The sequence below is a fragment of the Mastigoproctus giganteus genome, chromosome 13 (assembly GCF_048544385.1).
Source record: "Mastigoproctus giganteus isolate SK-2022 chromosome 13, ASM4854438v1, whole genome shotgun sequence".
NCBI classification, from domain to species: domain Eukaryota; kingdom Metazoa; phylum Arthropoda; class Arachnida; order Uropygi; family Thelyphonidae; genus Mastigoproctus; species Mastigoproctus giganteus.
Genome location: NC_143587.1, coordinates 11986145 through 12004390, shown reverse-complemented (window position 1 = coordinate 12004390; position 18246 = coordinate 11986145). Strand labels below are relative to the sequence as shown.

General features: G+C 39.2%; 1 protein-coding gene across 1 annotated transcript in view; it reads right to left on the bottom strand.

Annotated features, from left to right (window-relative positions):
• LOC150075766 (acyl-CoA dehydrogenase family member 11-like) overlaps positions 1-18246 on the bottom strand; it is a 127990-nt gene that overhangs the window by 78017 nt on the left and 31727 nt on the right. Inside the window, exons 3-4 of the mRNA XM_090387877.1 lie at positions 10875-10974; positions 2978-3098 (exon numbers count right to left, since the gene is read on the bottom strand). Of these exons, the coding sequence (XP_090244003.1) occupies positions 2978-3098; positions 10875-10974 (221 nt within the window). The remainder of the gene's footprint in view (positions 1-2977; positions 3099-10874; positions 10975-18246) is intronic.

Genomic DNA, 18246 nt, shown 5'->3' with positions numbered 1-18246 from the left:
CCAGAAACCCAACTCCACCTTCACTCCTTTCACTGTTTCCATTGGTGTACAGCAGATTTCCACTTGATAAACTTATAAGTGATTCATTTCTTCTTCTTGTTTCAGCCAAACCGACGATATTCCAATTGACATTTTCTAATTCCTTTTCCAGCTCTAATATCCTGTCTTCACCGATGAGTGATCTTACGTTGTAACAGGCCAAGTTCAGTTTCCGTGCATGGCAGCCTGGTCGAACCCAGAGATTCTTAGCACTCTCTGCTTCCACTCTGATCCTCTCGCTGCAGTAAGAGGGGGAGTGAAAGCCGCTGGGGACTGAGGGCCATTTGTTTTGTCATGCTGTCATATGCTGGAGGGTTTGGTCTTTTCCTCTTCACGCTGATTAGGCATCTTAAAGAGAACCACCCTACACGTTCGTTGCCACCTAAGTGACGTACAGGGCTTACCATCGAGAAGGTGTGCATGAGTGGATTTTAGGGAGGCAGGCCAACCGGACTTCTCCTAAATCTTCTGTAATAGAAAGATATTGGATCCATCAGTGTTTTAGACTGAGTGTCTGATAACACACAGGATACCTGTTTCCCCTCTATGCCTCTGCCCAACTGTCCATCACTCTCTAACAATTTGTCTAATTCTTCCTTATTCAAACTACACACTTCCACAACTCCAGAAGGAATTTTGTACCAACAATCAATTATTCTCTGGCTGAAAGCAAATTTTTACACACCTAACCTGCAGCCATCTTTTTTCAATTTATGTTATGTATGTTGTCCAAGAGAGAGTAAGGATGCCATCAGCATTACTGAATAAATTTAAAGCCTTAAACATTTCAAACAATTTTAGAGATGCCTAGTTTCCAAGAACTGCAATTTGTACAACTGAACTCTTTCATGGTAAGAGTAACCTTTTATGTCCTTCACTAACTTTGTTGCTATTATCTATGCCCATTCCAACAGAGCCATTTCCTTCCTAAAATGAGGCCTCTAGACCTGCATGCAGTACTCATATGTAGCCTAACCACTGCCTTATAAAGGCATGCACAACATACATAAATATGCTTGAATAGCACATCCAACCTTTTTGATATAAAATATATCTTGTCCTGCTGGAAAACTTCCTATGCATCATTGACAGAACCCCATGAGCTGTCCAAGCAGTCTGTCTGTACTATTTAGAGAACTTCATGCCAGACTGTACAATTACCCCTATGTCTCTTTCATTCTCTATCACCTCTCGTGTAGTACTACCCAATTGGTACATTGAGTAGTATTGTTACTGGAATTACTGCTGTCCATATGCAGCCCCTTGCATTTATCAATATTAAACCTCAATTTACATTCTCAGCCCATCTGTCTAATTTTATTAGGTCCTGTTGCAGTAGTACACCTTAATTCCTGTCATTAACCCCCTGTTCAACCATTGTATCTTCTGCTTAGACAATAAGCTTGATATGCTTTCATCAATAGTGTTAATAAATTTTGAAAACAATAAGGGCCCAGCACTGAACCTGAGGGACTCCACTAATAACATTAGTCCAATAAGTGCAATACCCATTTATAACCATCCTAATTCTGGGCTGAATCACTCACTGCAGCAAATTAGTAACATTTGGGATTTTATTTCAACAGAGAAGTTGCAATAACACGATAAATGCTACTCTGCTTTCTATATGACAGAAAAAAAACAGAATGTAGATTTGATTTGAATATCATCATATTATCACATGGAATACAAATTCATATGGGTTGTCCTGTATGTGCATGTACAAGTTGATTGATTTTGATTTGGTAGTTTTTGGTGCATCAGCTTCTGTGGCCATATTGCACCTCCCAAGGTTTTTGCAGTACTTTGATCCAAGCCCGAGGCGGGAATCGAACCCGCGACCTTTAGGTTGCCGGGCAGGTACTTTACCCACTCGGCTAGGCATGTACAAGTGTGTATTGACAGAATGGATCTGCATATAACCTGTGAATTATTCCAAAAAATCCAGAATGACTAAGAGGAAGAACCTACTCCTTCTATCAGAAACCAAATAATTACAGAATTAAATGAAGAAACCTTTAAGAATAATCTATTCTCCAGTAAACTCACATCCAGATCTGTGCAAATGAGTGATAAGTAACAATATCCGTGCAATTAATAAACTCTTTGTATACTGGCACATATCACTTCATATACTGACGCAAAGTGGTAGATGGCTTTCATCAACCAGTGAAATACCACCACTTTGCTTATTGGAGGCTTGAAGTGGTGAAACCCATGTTTAGTCTCTAGAGCAAAGTTTCCCCCCCATACTTCTCCTTCAACCCCCCATACTTCTCCTTCAAAAAAAAAAAAAAAAAAGAATTTTTTTTTTTTTTGAAGATCCTTATCACTGTCACTGCACTAACTGGAGCTGATAGCGGTCTTCTTTTTTTTTTTTTATTTTAAAAATCAAATATTGTTTTTTTAAACATTTCAATGAGCAAGTCTTGGAAATGGTATGAAATGCATCTTCCATATCTCTTCTCTCTACAGGCATACTTGAGAAGCATGTTATCACGATCCTGGGTTTTCTTCTTCCTATGCGTTTTCTTCTGCTCTTTCTTTAAATTCCTTATTTCAATGTGGATTAACAACACTGACACAGGGCTTACAGATCTTACACTTTCTAGTCATTCTTTTATCTGCTTGTTTATCTTCATGTTACACTCCATCAGCTTCTGATTGATGGCACTGAGAGCCAGATTATCATTTTTATTCATAAAATTATTACCAAATTTTCTACAGGAAGAACAGATCAAAATGATAATTTATGGATTGATAATATCAATCCATAAATGATAATTTTTATCTGTAGGATGGATTTAGTCCTCCAAAAGATTTAATTTTTTCTACCTTACCCCTGTACTTATATAAGTTCATAAGAAAAATGTAAAAAAAATTCAATGTTAGAAGGAAATCACAGCATATTCAGTAACTATGTCACAGATTTACTAACCAACATCTGATCCTCCTTGCCGTTCTGTCATCCACTGTCCAGAGGTCCAGAAAAACTGGCTGTCTCGCGATGTTAAATGAGAAAAAGCATTTCTATATAATGGTTCAGTAAGTCGCATATCCTGAAATAAAAAAATAAAAGAGAAAATAATTCAAAATATATTTTTAAAAGAAAATAATAAAATATTCACTAACAACATTTAAAAAAAAACAAAAAAAACATGAAGTTCATGACAGTCAATTTCATATTAAGTTATGAATGATTATGCACAATTTCAATAATTCTGATAAAAAGTAATAAGTTACTTTTTATCAGAATACATACATAATACCTCAACCTTAATGAATTGATAGACCCACCATAATATCATGTGGCAGATTAAGTAATTTATTATCAAAATGATGCAATTTTAAAGGAATTGAACCATCTCAATGGCAAACACTTAATCTATTTATGCCTAGATTTTCAGAACTTATTGTTTTCCAGTCTTCATACCTATTGGTAAAGCAGCCAGATTTTTAAGCAGCCAATATAGGACATCCAGGACACTTTCCTTAAAAATACACTAATGCAGTTAACCACTCGGAACTTAGAGAGTACACAGAAACTGCACTAATTGCAATACTTAGGGATAATTTTAGTACAAATAAAATTAGAAAGCCAACTTGAATTAACTAACTTGAATTAGAAATTCAAGTTAGTTACATAAAAAATAAGCTAATAAAAATTCAATAAATTGTTAGAATTATTGAAATTAGAATTAATCCAATTATCCAACGTAGTCATGTTACACTTTAGCATAAGCATAGTTTTTACTGTATTTGCCTTCACTGTTGTTTTTTCTGATATACAAAGCATATTCATTAATTAAAATACCCTTTCAGTTGAAGCAGTTATTACTGGCAAACATTAGCATTAGCATTAGTAGAGGCATTTGATGCAAGAAAGCAAGCTTATGCAGCATCAGCCAAAAAAAAAAATAAATAAATAAAAAATAACCACTTCACCCCTCTGTTCGTTCGAAATATCTGTCCAGCTGAGCCTTAAACGTATTTAGGCTATCAACTTCCACGACAAGGAATGGAAGTCTGTTCCACCAACCAACCACCTGCTGGCTAAAGGCAAATTTCCACACATCTATCCTACATCTGTCCTTCCACAATTTGAATTTATGCCCTCTCAGGTGATTATTCTGAGCAAGAGGAACAATCCCATCAGCATTGAGCATGCTCAAACCATTCAAGGCTTTATACACCTCTATCAGATCACCTCGCCGGTGCCTAGTCTCCAGACACTGTAATTTGCAAAACGTAAGCCTTTCTTCGTAAGAGCACCCCTTTGCTCCAATCACTAATCTTGTTGCCCTTCTCTGTACTCGTTCCAGCACTCTACATCCTTCTTGAAATGAGGCCGCCAGACCTGTATACAGTACTCTAGGTGTGGCCTGACCATTGCCTTATACAAGGGAATAATCACCTCCTTATCCCTGCTAGAAAAATTCCTATATATCATCGACAATACACCATGAGCTACTCTTGCAGCCCGTCTGCACTGCTCAGAAAACTTCATATCTGCCTGCACAACCACCCCCAGGTCCATATCATTCTCTACCACTGTCAGTGTAGTACCACAGAGTTGATACGTTGCTCTGGGGTTGCTGTTTCCCATATGTAGTAATTTACATTTGTCAATGTTAAACTTCATTTGCCACCTCTCAGCCCATCTGCTCAACCTTTCCAGATCCTGTTGCAGTAGCATAGTGTCAGTAGTGTCCTTGACAACCCTGCCAATCTTTGTATCGTCTGAAAACTTGGACATTAAGCTTGATATACCATCATCAATATCATTTATAAATACAGAAAACAATAATGGACCCAATACCAAACCCTGAGTGACTCCACTAATAACATTAGTCCACGATGAGCAGTGTCCATTGATTACCACTCTCTGTCTTCTCCCCCCTCAACCACCCCTTTATCCATAGCAGCAATTTGCCTCCAATGCCACACTGCTCCAATCTGTGCAGCAGTCTTCCATGTGCAACAGTATCAAAAGCCTTTCTAAGATCCAAGTATATAATACCAAAGTTATTCCCTGCATCCAGTTCTTTTGTGACTGCATCATAGTATCCAATCAAATTGGTCAGGCAAGACTTCCCCTTAACAAAACCTGTGTCTGAGCTATAACTGAAGTCTGGTCTAGATGATCCTGCAGTGCTTCTTTAACCAGTGCCTCCATTAATTTTCCGGGAACAGAAGTTAAACTAACAGGTCTATAATTACTTGTGTCGCCCTTTGATCCTCCTTTGTGAATTGGGGTCACATTTGCACATCTCCAGTCTGTGGGTACTTCCCCTGAATCCAAGGAAGCTCTCATAATTATGGCTAAGGGTTTGCTTATTTCCTTTAATATAACTGGATAGATCCCATCCACCCCAGGTGCCTTTCTTGTATTTATCTTCAACAATTTCTCCTCCACTTTACTCTTAGTTATTACAAGATTCTCTAGCTTACTGCCTCTTGAATACACCTCTGGCATTCCCCTCGCTGAATAACTCCTCATGTGTGAATGTCAATGCAAAACATTCATTTAGTTTGTTAGCTACCTGAGCAGGATCATCAACAGTTGACCCATCGATATCAAGTGGACCCATCTGATTCATCCCCTTCCTTCTAGAGTTTGCATAAGTAAAGAACTCTTTGCTCTTTTTCTTTGCATCCCTTGCCAAAGATTTCTCGTAATCTGCTTTCGCCTGCCTAACCTCCTTTGTAACTTGGTTACAGATCAACTTGTATCTATCATAGGCTTCTGTGTCACGTGTTAATCTGTATGTATCCCATGCATTTTTCTTCTGTGCCATATGTCTCATTAGTTCATCTGACATCCACTTAGGCCTAAATCTTGAAAAATATTTCTTAGTTGGTATGTAAAGCCTAGTAGCTTCCAAGATAAGTTCTATGAATGCTTCCCATTTTGAATTTGCTGTTGGTAACATCATCAGTTGGTCCCACTGTATAGAATTTAAATACTGTTTCAGTCCATCATAGTCGCCTTTACGAAAGCAATAACCCTTCCCTTTACCCCTAATGGTAGTTACCTCTTTGAGTAAATCCCACTTCAGCACACTGTGATCACTGCCACCTAGTGGTTCATTTATCTGCAGATTCTTAATGCATGAAGAATCACTACTGATAATCAAATCAAGAGTATTACTTCCTCTAGTTGCCTCCCGAACATGCTGATGTAGAAAACAATCATCCAATAAATCCACAAAAGCCTTGCTAGTGTGTGAGTGACCAGCCCCCAAATGCCAGTCAATATCTGGGAAATTAAAATCCCCCATTATAAGACTCTCTGATTTACTGGCCCACTCTATTTCCCTGTACAGTTTCTTATTATATTCATCAGAGTCATTAGGCCTATAGCACACTCCTACTCTCAATTTTGATCTCCCAATGCTTATGTCACACCAAACTGACTCGATACTGCACTGTCCAGCAATGTCGACTGGCTTCACTTCCTTGGATTTTATGTATTTCTTAACTAATAGCATAACCCCTCCTCCCTTCCTATCCTGTCTATCCTTTCTGTAGACATTGTACTCCCCAAATTCCAGTTCTGCATTCATTATATCTGTGTGACACCACGTCTCTGAAATCCCCACAATATCTGCCTTTGATGTTTCGAGCAATACCTCAAATTCATCTAATTTATTTACTAATCTCCTAGCATTGGTGTACACGCAAGTATATATGCACCTGTTCTTTTTCTTAGCTACCCTAACACAACCCATGTGTTTATTTGTATCCCAATGATTCCCAGCAGTCTCTGAAATATCCTGCATCTTATTTTCCAGGCTGCGGCTCATTCCAATAGAAGCAGTGCAAGAATCACTTTCACCTCTGCCAGTGGCTACTGTTAATCTATTAGTCCTTGTACCCCCCCAATCTAGCAGTTTTCCGATGCACGTAACACTGCCTCGATAGCATCAGCAAACATTCTTGCACCCTTTCTATTTAAGTGTATCCCATCCCTGTAGAAGCAGTCTCTCTTGTTAACAAGTACAGTCTAGGCTGAAAAAAATTCTACCCCTTGAGCCTTGCACAATCTTTCCAGGGCCGAATTGATCGACAGGGCTCTCATCATATACTCCCTCCTATTGTGTCTGGGCAGAATTGCAGACACTTTCAAATTCAACCCTAATTCACGGCTTTTTTTCAACAGTGACCTGTACTTGTTAAGTAATTCTGCCGGTCTCCTACTCTTAATATCATTAGTGCCAATGTGTACAACTATATCACCTTTTGTGCCCTTAAAAGATGATATCTGCTCTACAACATCATCAACCTTTGCCCCTGGCAGACATACCCTGGTCCTGTTCCACCTATCCTTTTTACAAAGCATGTTTCCCGTTTCCCTGACAATAGAGTCACCAACAACTACTAGTTCTTTTGGAACCAGTGCATTCGGCCTTGGGGGCTGCCGCTGTGTTGCATGATGACCAAGTGCAAGCTCTGGCATTGGTGTGTGCAGCTGAGAGCTTGATGGGCCCTCACTTTTAATCCTTCGAGGGCATCCACCCTGTCCCTCAAGCTCTCATATAGGCCCATAACAACGCTGAGTTGTCGCCTGATTTCCTTACACTCCTTGCATCACGCACACACAAAGACATCCCCCATGGCAGTATCATGTCCCGTTCCTGACTGCTCCACAAGCATCAAGCAAGTAGTGCATTTTAATAGGCTGTGATTCAGAGGGCAACTGCCCCCCTCAGTTCTCCCCTGAGCGACAGCACTCCCATTAGCTTGAGCCTTTTGCTTTGCTGCTCTGGTCTGAGTCATGATTTCAATTTAATTTCAATAAAATTTCAATTTCAGTACAAAATTAAAACCCTAAACTTATATCCCAACACAGTTATAACGCTATATTTATGTATCAGTATCGAGGGTTATCTACGAAATCCCTTTATATAACTTCCGTATCAAGTTAAGTATTAATTATTTTTTACTAATTATTTATGTTACGTAACCCAAGTCATTATATGTATGGTTAAAAGTACAATTTAATTGACAAAGAAGTTCAACAAGATTAATTATCTGATTAATTGACAATATTAAGTACTATACTATACTATATTAAGCTTATGCTATCTATTTCGAGATATTTCGTATCGCGTAACAATGGCGGCAATTTACAAACGGTAAACACGTGGATTTGATACCCTTTCCGATACTAAGTAATACCTACAAAATCTCTATCTAAGTTACTTTAATCTAAGTATCGTAAATAGGAATATAAAGCTACTTTAGAAAATAAGTTAATATGCCAATTTAAGCTAAGAAAAGAGAAAATAAATCAGAAAAAGCTTCTCTGTTCCAGGAGCAACAGAAGTGTACGTCCGCCCAGGCTACCCTCATTCTTGAAGAAAAAGTAGTTTTCTTCAAGAACATAACATAACATAACATAACAAGTATTGAACAGTTTTGAGGATATTTTGGTAAGGGACATTTTGTCATTTAAAACTGTAGAATATTTCTGCCCATTCAGTATCAATCTCAAGACTCTTTTCATTCCAATCCTTTATTTTTTCTTCCATTATGTAATTTTTTACAAAAGATGCTTCATCAAATAAATCACTTTTGTTTATTGAAATTTTGGGTATGTTTACTGTTTTTTTTTTTTAGATATCTGGATATTTTGGAAATCTTTTCACAGGGGAGTTGTTTTAAGATCTATCCAAAAATTTTTCTAAAACATTTAAATGGTCAGCATGTATTTTTAAAATGTTCCAAACTATTTTTAAAAACATTTTTAGCATGACAGATAAACCAATCTCTATTTAGGAAACTATTTTTTTCTAAATTTATTAAACCATGCCTAATTGTTATTGGAATATACTCATTTTCCACAAGTCATTGATTTTAATTTTTAAGTCAGAAATGTGTTTTGCAACATCAAAAATTCTCTGAAAATGCAGGACAGGCAGAACAAATTGTGAGAATGTGGGACATTTTCCAGGACACATTACCAGGTGGGACAAACTATTGAAATCCGAGACTGTCTTGCCTAATCCGGGCAAGCTGGCTGGCTTATTAATGGGGAAAGAACATTGTTTGAGGAGTGGTATTGCAAGTTTTCAATTTGATAATGACATCTGATTATTTATAATACAATAGCGAGTCGTTATGCAAATCGAAGCAACTGCAGGTGAACTATGGCATGTGCACGGGTCAGGACACAGTATAAAAAACACCTGATGCTCAGCTCCATTGATCAGTACTACTCTTGTTCTTCAGATGGGAAAGGCAGTGGACTTAAGCGAATTTGACAAAGGCCAAATTGTAATGGCCACCAGCCATAGCATTTCAGAGCATATCTGAAATGCTATGGCTGGTGGGGTGCTCACGGTCAGCCGTGGTTAGTACCTACCGAAAGTATGACCATGATGACCATGGCTCATCAATGCTCAAGGTGAGCGGAGGCTCTCCTGGATGGTAAGTGGCAACAGAAGGGTGACTGTGGCGCAACTCACTGGTAATTGGAATGCTGGTGACAGGAGTAATGTGTCACAGCACACAGTACATCGAACCCTGCTGAAAATGGGGCTATGTAGCCGCAGGCTGCTCCGAGTGCCCATGCGATAGCAGCTACAATGGGCATACGTGCATCGAAATTCGACCTTGAGTGATTGGAAGAAGGTTGTCTCCGGGCTCTGCCTGAGCAGAGCCCGGAGACAAACTTCTTCCAATCACTGCCCAGAGGAATTTTGCTAACTCAACACACATACACCTAAACATCATTGCTGACCAGATACACCCTTTCATGGCAACGGTCTTCCCCTCTGGCGGTGCCAATCTTTCAGCAGGATAATGCACCATGCCACACCACTCGGATTGTTCGAGACTGGTTCGCAGAACTCGAGGAAGATTTCCAGGTATTGCCCTGGCCTCCAAATTCCCCAAACATCAATCCCATCAAGCATCTGTAGTTTGTGTTGGAACAGCAACTCCAATCTGCGGCTTCTCAACCACAGACTTTACAGGAGTTAAAGGATCTGTTTTCCAGGCTGCTGCTCATTCCAATAGAAGCAGTGCAAGAATCACTTTCAACTCTGCCAGCGGCTACTGTTAATCTATTAGTCATTGTATCCCCCCCCCCCAAAGCTAGCAGTTTTCCGACCTACTTAACACTGCCTTGATAGCATCAGTAAGTAGTCTTGCACCCTTTCTATTTAAGTGTATCCCATCCCTCTAGAAGCAGTCTCTCCTGTTACCAATTAGAATATATTGTATTGTAAATAATCAAATATCATTATGAAATTGAAAATTTGTAGTACCACTCCGCCAGCAATGTTCTATCCCCGTAGGTCTGAAGGCAGAAAACTGAGTTCCCAAAATGTAGCCACAAATAGTTTAAGCATTTGCACTGAGGTGGCCCAATTCCTTTCAAATTGTATCATATCAATAACGAATTACTTAAACCTCCCACGTGATATAATAAAGTGTCTATAAACACATCGCTGTCATATCATGTGATTGTTCATTATTATGTTAATGAACATAATAATGAACAATCACGAAGGGTGGTGGGGTCTACATGATTGTTCCTATTAATAAACAATCATGTCCTCTTCCAAGTAAAAAACAATAACTTGCCAATGCTGTGGAAGCTCACTTTCCATTACTGGTGGAAAGAGATGGGTAGGTACAAAATAGTTTCAGATTTGCATGCAAACAAATCTGAAGAGTTACATATGACTTATAATTATGAACGATGAGCTAAGCAAATCACTTGAAATAAATTTATCATTATAAAATTTTTATTAACCTTATGTATCTATAATAATTCAAAATAATAATGTTTTGTTATTTAGTATGACAACAAAAGGTTAACTTACACAAATAGTCTTGGCAGCTCCATCAGTCATAGCAAGAGGGGAGGAGTATAATCCAGAAGAAGGAGCATAAAGATACATCTTAGCTAGTTGATACAAGCGGCTAATTAAAGAAGACATATGCTATACTTTACATGAAGGAAGGAAAAAAAAAAGGATGAAGTAGAATTTAATTTTTTTTTAGAAATTTAAGGGAATTTAAAATCTATTTTTATTTAAGATTAGAGAGTCTGATTATGAATTTTATTCACAAAATTATCACCAAACTTTCTACTTCCATTTTACTATTACCAGTACAAAAAAAGAGAAAAATACTCCATGGCTATTTTTTACTTACTATGGCAATCAATTACTATAAAAATTTCAACTTGCCACTACACCTAGTTATTGATCCTTTATTAGAATACAGGATAAGGAAGTGATTATCCACTTGTATAAGGCAATGGTCAGGTCACACCTCGAGTACTGTGTACAGGTCTGGAAGCCTAATTTTAGGAAGGATGTAGAGTTGCTAGAATGACTACAGAGAAGGGAAACAAGACTAGTGAGGGCAAAAAAGGGTTGCTCTTATGAAGAAAGGCTTAAGTTCTGCAAATTGCAGCATCTGGAGACTAGGCACCTGCGAGGTGATCTGATTGAGGTGTATAAGGCTTTGAATGGATTGAGCAGGCTTGATGCTAATGGAATTCTTCCTCTTGCTCAGATTACAAACCTGAGGGGGCATAGATTCAAACTGAGGAAAGACAGTTGTAGAATAGATTTGGGGAAATTTGCCTTTAGGCAGCGGGTAGTTGATTGCTGGAACAAATTTCCATCTGTTGTTGTGGAAGTAAATAGCTTAAATAGACAAACATTTACAACGAATGGATCAGTGAAATGGGAAGGGGTTTGTTTTTTTTTTGACTGCAAAAGTTGCAGCCAATAGCTTCTGCAAGACACTAGATTGCTCAGTTACCATTTGGACAAGAAGCAAGTTTTGTACTCCTAGCCTGTTTGAAATCTAGCTTGGTCTGATTAATAACTACTTTACAACTGTTATGAACTTTGATGTAGGCAGAAAATTAACGTGGATATTTGCAAGCACACTAATTGTGATATGAAACATTCTTATGGCCTGTGAAGTGGCAACTGAAGTTTAACATAGACAAATGCAAAGAACTGCATAATGGTAGAAGTAATCCCAGAGGAACGTACCAACTGTGTGGTACTACACTTAGGGTGGTAGAAAATTAAAAAGACCTGGGAGTAATTGTGCAGTCAGATATGAAGGTTTCTGAGCAATGCAGACAGGCTGCAAGAGCAGGTCATGATGTTTTGTCAATGATATACAGGAATTTTGCTAACATGGAAAAGGAGGTGATTATCCTTTTGTATAAGACAATGCTCAGGTCATGCTTTGAGTACTATGTACAGGTCTGGAGGCCTCATTTTAGGAAGGATGTGGATTTGCTTGAGCATGCACAGAAAAGGGCAACAAGATTGGTGAGGGGAATGAAGGGATCCTCTTACCAAGAGAGGCTTAAGTTCTGCAAATTGCAGTGGCTGGAGACTAGGCACCAGCGAGGTGATCTGATTGAGGTGTATAAGGCCTTGAATGGGTTGAGCACGCTGAATTCTGATGGGATTCTTCCACTTTCTCAGATTACGAACCGGCATAAATTCAAATTCAGGAAAGACAGTTACAGAATAGACGTGCGGAAATTTGCCTTTATCCAGCAGGTGATTAATTGCCAGAACAAACTTCCATCTGTCGTTGTGGAATTGAAGTGCTAGTTAAGACATCAAAGGCAGATACTGTTGGGATATCAGAGACATGGTGTCACACAGACAAGAAGTGCAGAACTGGAATTTGGGGAGTACAATGTGTACAGAAAGGATAGACAGAACAGGAGGGAATAAGGGGTTATGCTGTTAGTTAAGAAACACATAAAATCTAAGAAGGTGCATCCAATTGATGTTGGTGGCAATGCAATGCTGAGTCTGTTTGGTGTGACATAAGCACTGGGAAAGGAAAAATGAGAGTAGGTGTGTGTTATAGACCTAATGAATCTGATGAGTATAATGAGCAATTGTGCAGAGAAATAGAGTGGGCCAGTAAATTAGAGTGTCTTATAATATAGTGTCTTAGAATAGCATTAGCTTTCGTAAAGGTGACTATGGTGGTCTGAGACAGTATTTAAATTCTATACAGTGGAACCAACTGATGATGTTACCAACAGCAAATTCAAAATGGGAAGCATTCATCGTAGATTACTGTTCGTAACTTTCCCGCCTTTGTGATATGATAGTTATATACCGTACTAGATAGCGTTAGTTGAACTTCGTTAGCAGTTAAATTGTACTTTTAAATAAATACATATATAATGACTTAGATTACAAACGTAATATAATTAATTATATTTAACATAATTAATAACATAACATAATTAATTATAATTAATTAATAAATTAATAGAATCATGACTCAGACCAGAGCAGCAAAGCAAAAGGCTCAAGCTAATGGAAGTGCTGTGGCTCAGAGTAGAACTGAGGGGGGGGCAGTTGTCCTCTGACTCACAGCCTTATAAAATGCACTGTTTGCTTGATGTTTGCAGAGCAATCGGGTATGGGACATGATACTGCCATGGGGGATGTCTTTGTGTGTGTGCGCGATGCAAGGAGTGTATCGATATCAGGCAACAACTCAGCGTTCTTGTGGGCCTATATGAGAGCTTGAAGGACAGGGTGGATGCCCTCGAAGAAACTAAATTGAGGGGCCCATCAAGCTCTCAGCTGCCCACATCAACGCCAGAGCTTGCACTTGGGCATCACGTGACACAGAGGCAACCCCCAAGGCAGAATGCGCTATTCCCGAAGGAACTAGCAGTTGTTGGTGACTCTATTGTCAGGGAAACGGGGAACATGCTTTGTAAAAAGGATAGGTGGAACAGGACCAGGGTATGTCTGCCAGGGGCAAAGGTTGATGATGTTGTAGAGCAAATATCATCTTTTAAGGGCACAAAAGGTGATATAGTTGTACACGTTGGCACTAATGATATCAAGAGTAGGAGACCGGCAGAATTACTTAACAAGTACAGGTCACTGTTGAACAAAAGCCGAGAACTAGGGTTGAATTTGAAAGTGTCTGCAATTCTGCCCAGACACGATAGGAGGGAGTATATGATGAGAGCCTTGTCGATCAATTCGGCCCTGGAAAGATTGTGCAAGGCTCAAGGGGTAGAATTTTTTTCAGCCTGGACTGTACTTGTTAACAGGAGAGATTGCTTCTACAGGGATGGAATACACTTAAATAGAAAGGGGTGCAAGAATATTTGCTGATGCTATCGGGGCAGTGTTAGGTGGGTCGAAAACTGCTGGCTTGGGGGGGAGACAAAGACCAATAGATTGACAGTAGCCACTGACAGAGGTGAAGAAAGAGATTCTTGCACTGCTTCTATTAGAATGAGCAGCAGCCTGAAAAACAAGATGCATGATATTTCAGAGACTGCTGGGAGCCATTGCGGTACAAGTAAACACATGGGTTGTGTTAGGGTAGCTAAGAATAGAAACAGGTGCAGGTATACTTGCGTGTACACCAATGCTAGGAGTTTAGTAAATAAATTTGATGAATTTAAGGTATTGCTCAAACATCAAAGGCAGATATTGTTCGGATATCAGAGACGTGGTGTCACACAGATATAAGAGATGCAGAACTGGAATTTGGGGAGTACAACGTCTACAGAAAGGATAGACAGGATAGGAAGGGGGAGGGGTTATGTTATTATTTAAGAAACACATAAAAAAGCAAGGAAGTGAAACCAGTCGACATCGCTGGACAGTGCAGTGTTGAGTCACTTTGGTGTGACAAAAGCATTGGGAGATCAAAATTGAGAGTAGGAGTGTGCTATAGACCTAATGACTCTGATGAGTATAATAAGAAACTGCACAGGGAAATAGAGTGGGCCAGTAAATCAGAGAGTCTTATAATGGGAGATTTTAATTCCCAGATATGACTGGAATTTGGGGGCTGGTTACTCACGCACTAGCAGGGCTTTTGTGGATTATTGGATGATTGTTTTCTACATCAGCATGGTTCGGGAGGCAACTAGAGGGAGTAATACTCTTGATTTGATTATCAGCAGTGATTCTTCATGCATTAAGAATAGGCACCTCCGTAGCCCAGGTGGGAAGGAGCAGCAGTGCGTAGCACACGCTTCTTGAATAGACCGGGGTTCGAACCCATCACCACCAAATACGGAGGATGCGGAAAGGTCAGGGAATGACCACCGCATATCCCGGAGCAATATGGCCTTAGTTGCTAATGCTCCTAAAAACCAAATAAACAAACAAACAAGCATTAAGAATCTGCAGATAAATGAACCACTAGGTGGCAGTGATCACAGTGTGCTGAAGTGGGATTTACTCAAAGAGGTAACTACCATTAGGGGTAAAGGGAAGGGTTATTGCTTCCGTAAAGGCAACTACGATGGACTGAGACAGTATTTAAATTCTATACAGTGGGACCAACTGATGATATTACCAACAGCAAATTCAAAATGGGAAGCATTCAAAGAATTAATCTTGGAAGCTACTAGGCTTTACATACCAACTAAGAAATATTGTTCAAGGTTTAGGCCAAAATGGATGTCAGATGAACTAATGAGGCATATGGCAGAGAAGAAAAATGCATGGGATACTTACAAATTAACACATGACACAGAAGCCTATAATAGATACAAGTTAATATGCAACCAAGTTACAAAGGAGGTTAGGCAGGCGAAGGCAGATTACGAGAAATCCTTGGCAAGGGATGCAAAGAAAAACAGCAAAGAGTTCTTTACTTATGTAAACTCTAGGAGGAAGGGGATGAATCAGATTGGTCCACTTGATATTGATGGGTCAACTGTTGATGATCCTGCTCAGGTAGCTAACAAACTAAATGAATCTTTTGCATCGACATTCACACATGAGCAGTTATTCAGCGAGGGGAATGCCAGAGATGTATTCAACTCTAGCAGTAAGCTAGATAATCTTGAAATAACTGAGAGTAAAATGGAGGAGAAACTGTTGAAGATAAACACAAGAAAGGCACCCGGGGTGGATGGGATCTATCCAGTTATATTAAAGGAGGCAGCAAAGGAAGTAAACAAACCCTTAGCCATAATTACATTATGGGAGGTACCCATAGACTGGAAATTTCCAAATGTGACCCCAATTCACAAAGGAGGATCAAAGGCTGACACAAGTAATTATAGACCTGTGAGCTTAACTTCTGTTCCAGGAAAATTAATGGAGGCACTGGTTAAAGAAGCACTGCAGGATCATTTAGACAAGACTTCAGTTATAGCTCGGACACAGCATGATTTTGTTAAGGGGAAGTCTTGCCTGACCAATTTGATTGGATACTATGATGCAGTCACAAAAGAACTGGATGCAGGGAATAGCTTTGATATTATATACTTGGATCTTAGAAAGGCTTTTGATACTGTTGCACATGGAAGACTGCTACACAAATTGGAGCAGTGTGACATTGGAGGCAAATTGCTGCTATGGATAAAGGGGTGGTTGAGGGGGAGAAGACAGAGAGTGGTAATCAATGGACACTGCTCATCGTGGACTAATGTTATTAGTGGAGTCCCTCAGGGCTCAGTGTTGGGTCCATTATTGTTTTCTGTATTTATAAATGATATTGATGATGGTATATCAAGCTTAATGTCCAAGTTTTGCAGACGATACAAAGGTTGGCAGGGTTGTCAAGGACACTACTGACACTATGCTGCTGCAACAGGATCTGGAAAGGTTGAGCAGATGGGCTTAGAGGTGGCAAATGAAGTTTAACATTGACAAATGTAAAGTACTACATATGGGAAGCAGTATTCCCAGAGTAAAGTATCAACTCTGTGGTACTACACTGACAGTGATAGAGAATGAAAAGGATCTGGGGGTAATTGTGCAGGCACATATGAAGTTTTCTGAGCAGTGCAGACGGTCTGTAAGAGTAGCACATGGTGTCTTGTCAATGATATACAGGAATTTTTCTAGCAGGGATAAGGAAGTGATTATCCCCTTGTATAAGGCAATGATCAGGCCACACCTTGAATACTGTATACAGGTCTGGAGGCCACATTTTAAGAACTATATAGAGCTGTTGGAACGAGTACAGAGAAGGGCAACAAGATTAATGAACGGAACAAAGGGTTGCTCTTACAAAGAAAGGCTTAAGTTTTGCAAATTACAGGGTCTGGAGACTAGGCACCTGCGAGGTGATCTGATTGAGGTGTATAAAGTCTTGAATGGTTTGAGCATACTCAATGCTGATGGGATTCTTTCTCTTGCTCAGAATAATCACCTGAGAGGGCATAAATTCAAATTGAGGAAAGATGGTTGTAGGATAGAAGTGAGGAAGTTTGCCTTTAGCCAGAGGGTGGTCAATTGCTGGAACAAACTTCCATCTGTCGTCGTAGAAGTTGATAGCTTAAATAGATCCAAGGCAGAACGTGACAAACATTTGGAGCGAGTGGATGGGTGAAATAAGGGTGGTTTTTTTTTTTTTTTTTTTGGCTAATGCTATATAAGCTTGCTTTCTTGCCTCATGTGCCTATGCTAATGCTAATGTAAAGTTGATAGCTTAAATAAATTCAAGGAGGAACTGGACAAACATTTTTAGGGCATGGTTGTGTGAATATTTTTTTTTTTGGCTGATGCTACATAAGCTCGTATGCTTTCTTTCTTGCATCACATGCCTCTGTTACTATCTTGAACAGTCTTAGGACATTAATTATAAAACTGAAATTTAGATAAAGGACAAGATTTTAAGGTGTAATAAAGGATTTCATCCCTACAAGAATAATTTCAGTGACATAAACTGAGCAAACATTAACATTAGAAGATGTGAAGGGAAAAAAAAGAAGAAAATAAATCAAGCAGATCATCCCATTTTGTATTCTTGTAATGCCAAACAACACAAGGTTGAAAGTGGCCACAAGTGAGAGGCTCCATTGGAGCAGAGACCATCACCAATTTGTGATCTGACATGTCCAGAGGACCACTCACCTCAACTGTTTACTTGGATGGGTTATTTTTAAGTAAAAAGATGAGGACTGTTGGCCATGTGCTTAGGATTATCTGGTATTCTGGTAGGTAAATGAAATCTGTGCAAGATCACTAGTAATTGCAAGAGCCTCGGCATCTCGACTAGCTCGGTCTGTGTTACTAGAAAACAGAAGTCAGGTGGAGTTGTGAACATTAAAATCAACGCGGAAATTTACCTCACTGTTAGGAAAGTTGGAGCAGAGAAAATAAAGTTTCAAAGAAAGGAAATCAGAGTTTCGCATTATTAGGGGAGTTGGAAGAATGATAGAGGCAAAAGATGAATTTGACAGAATGGAGTAGAGTT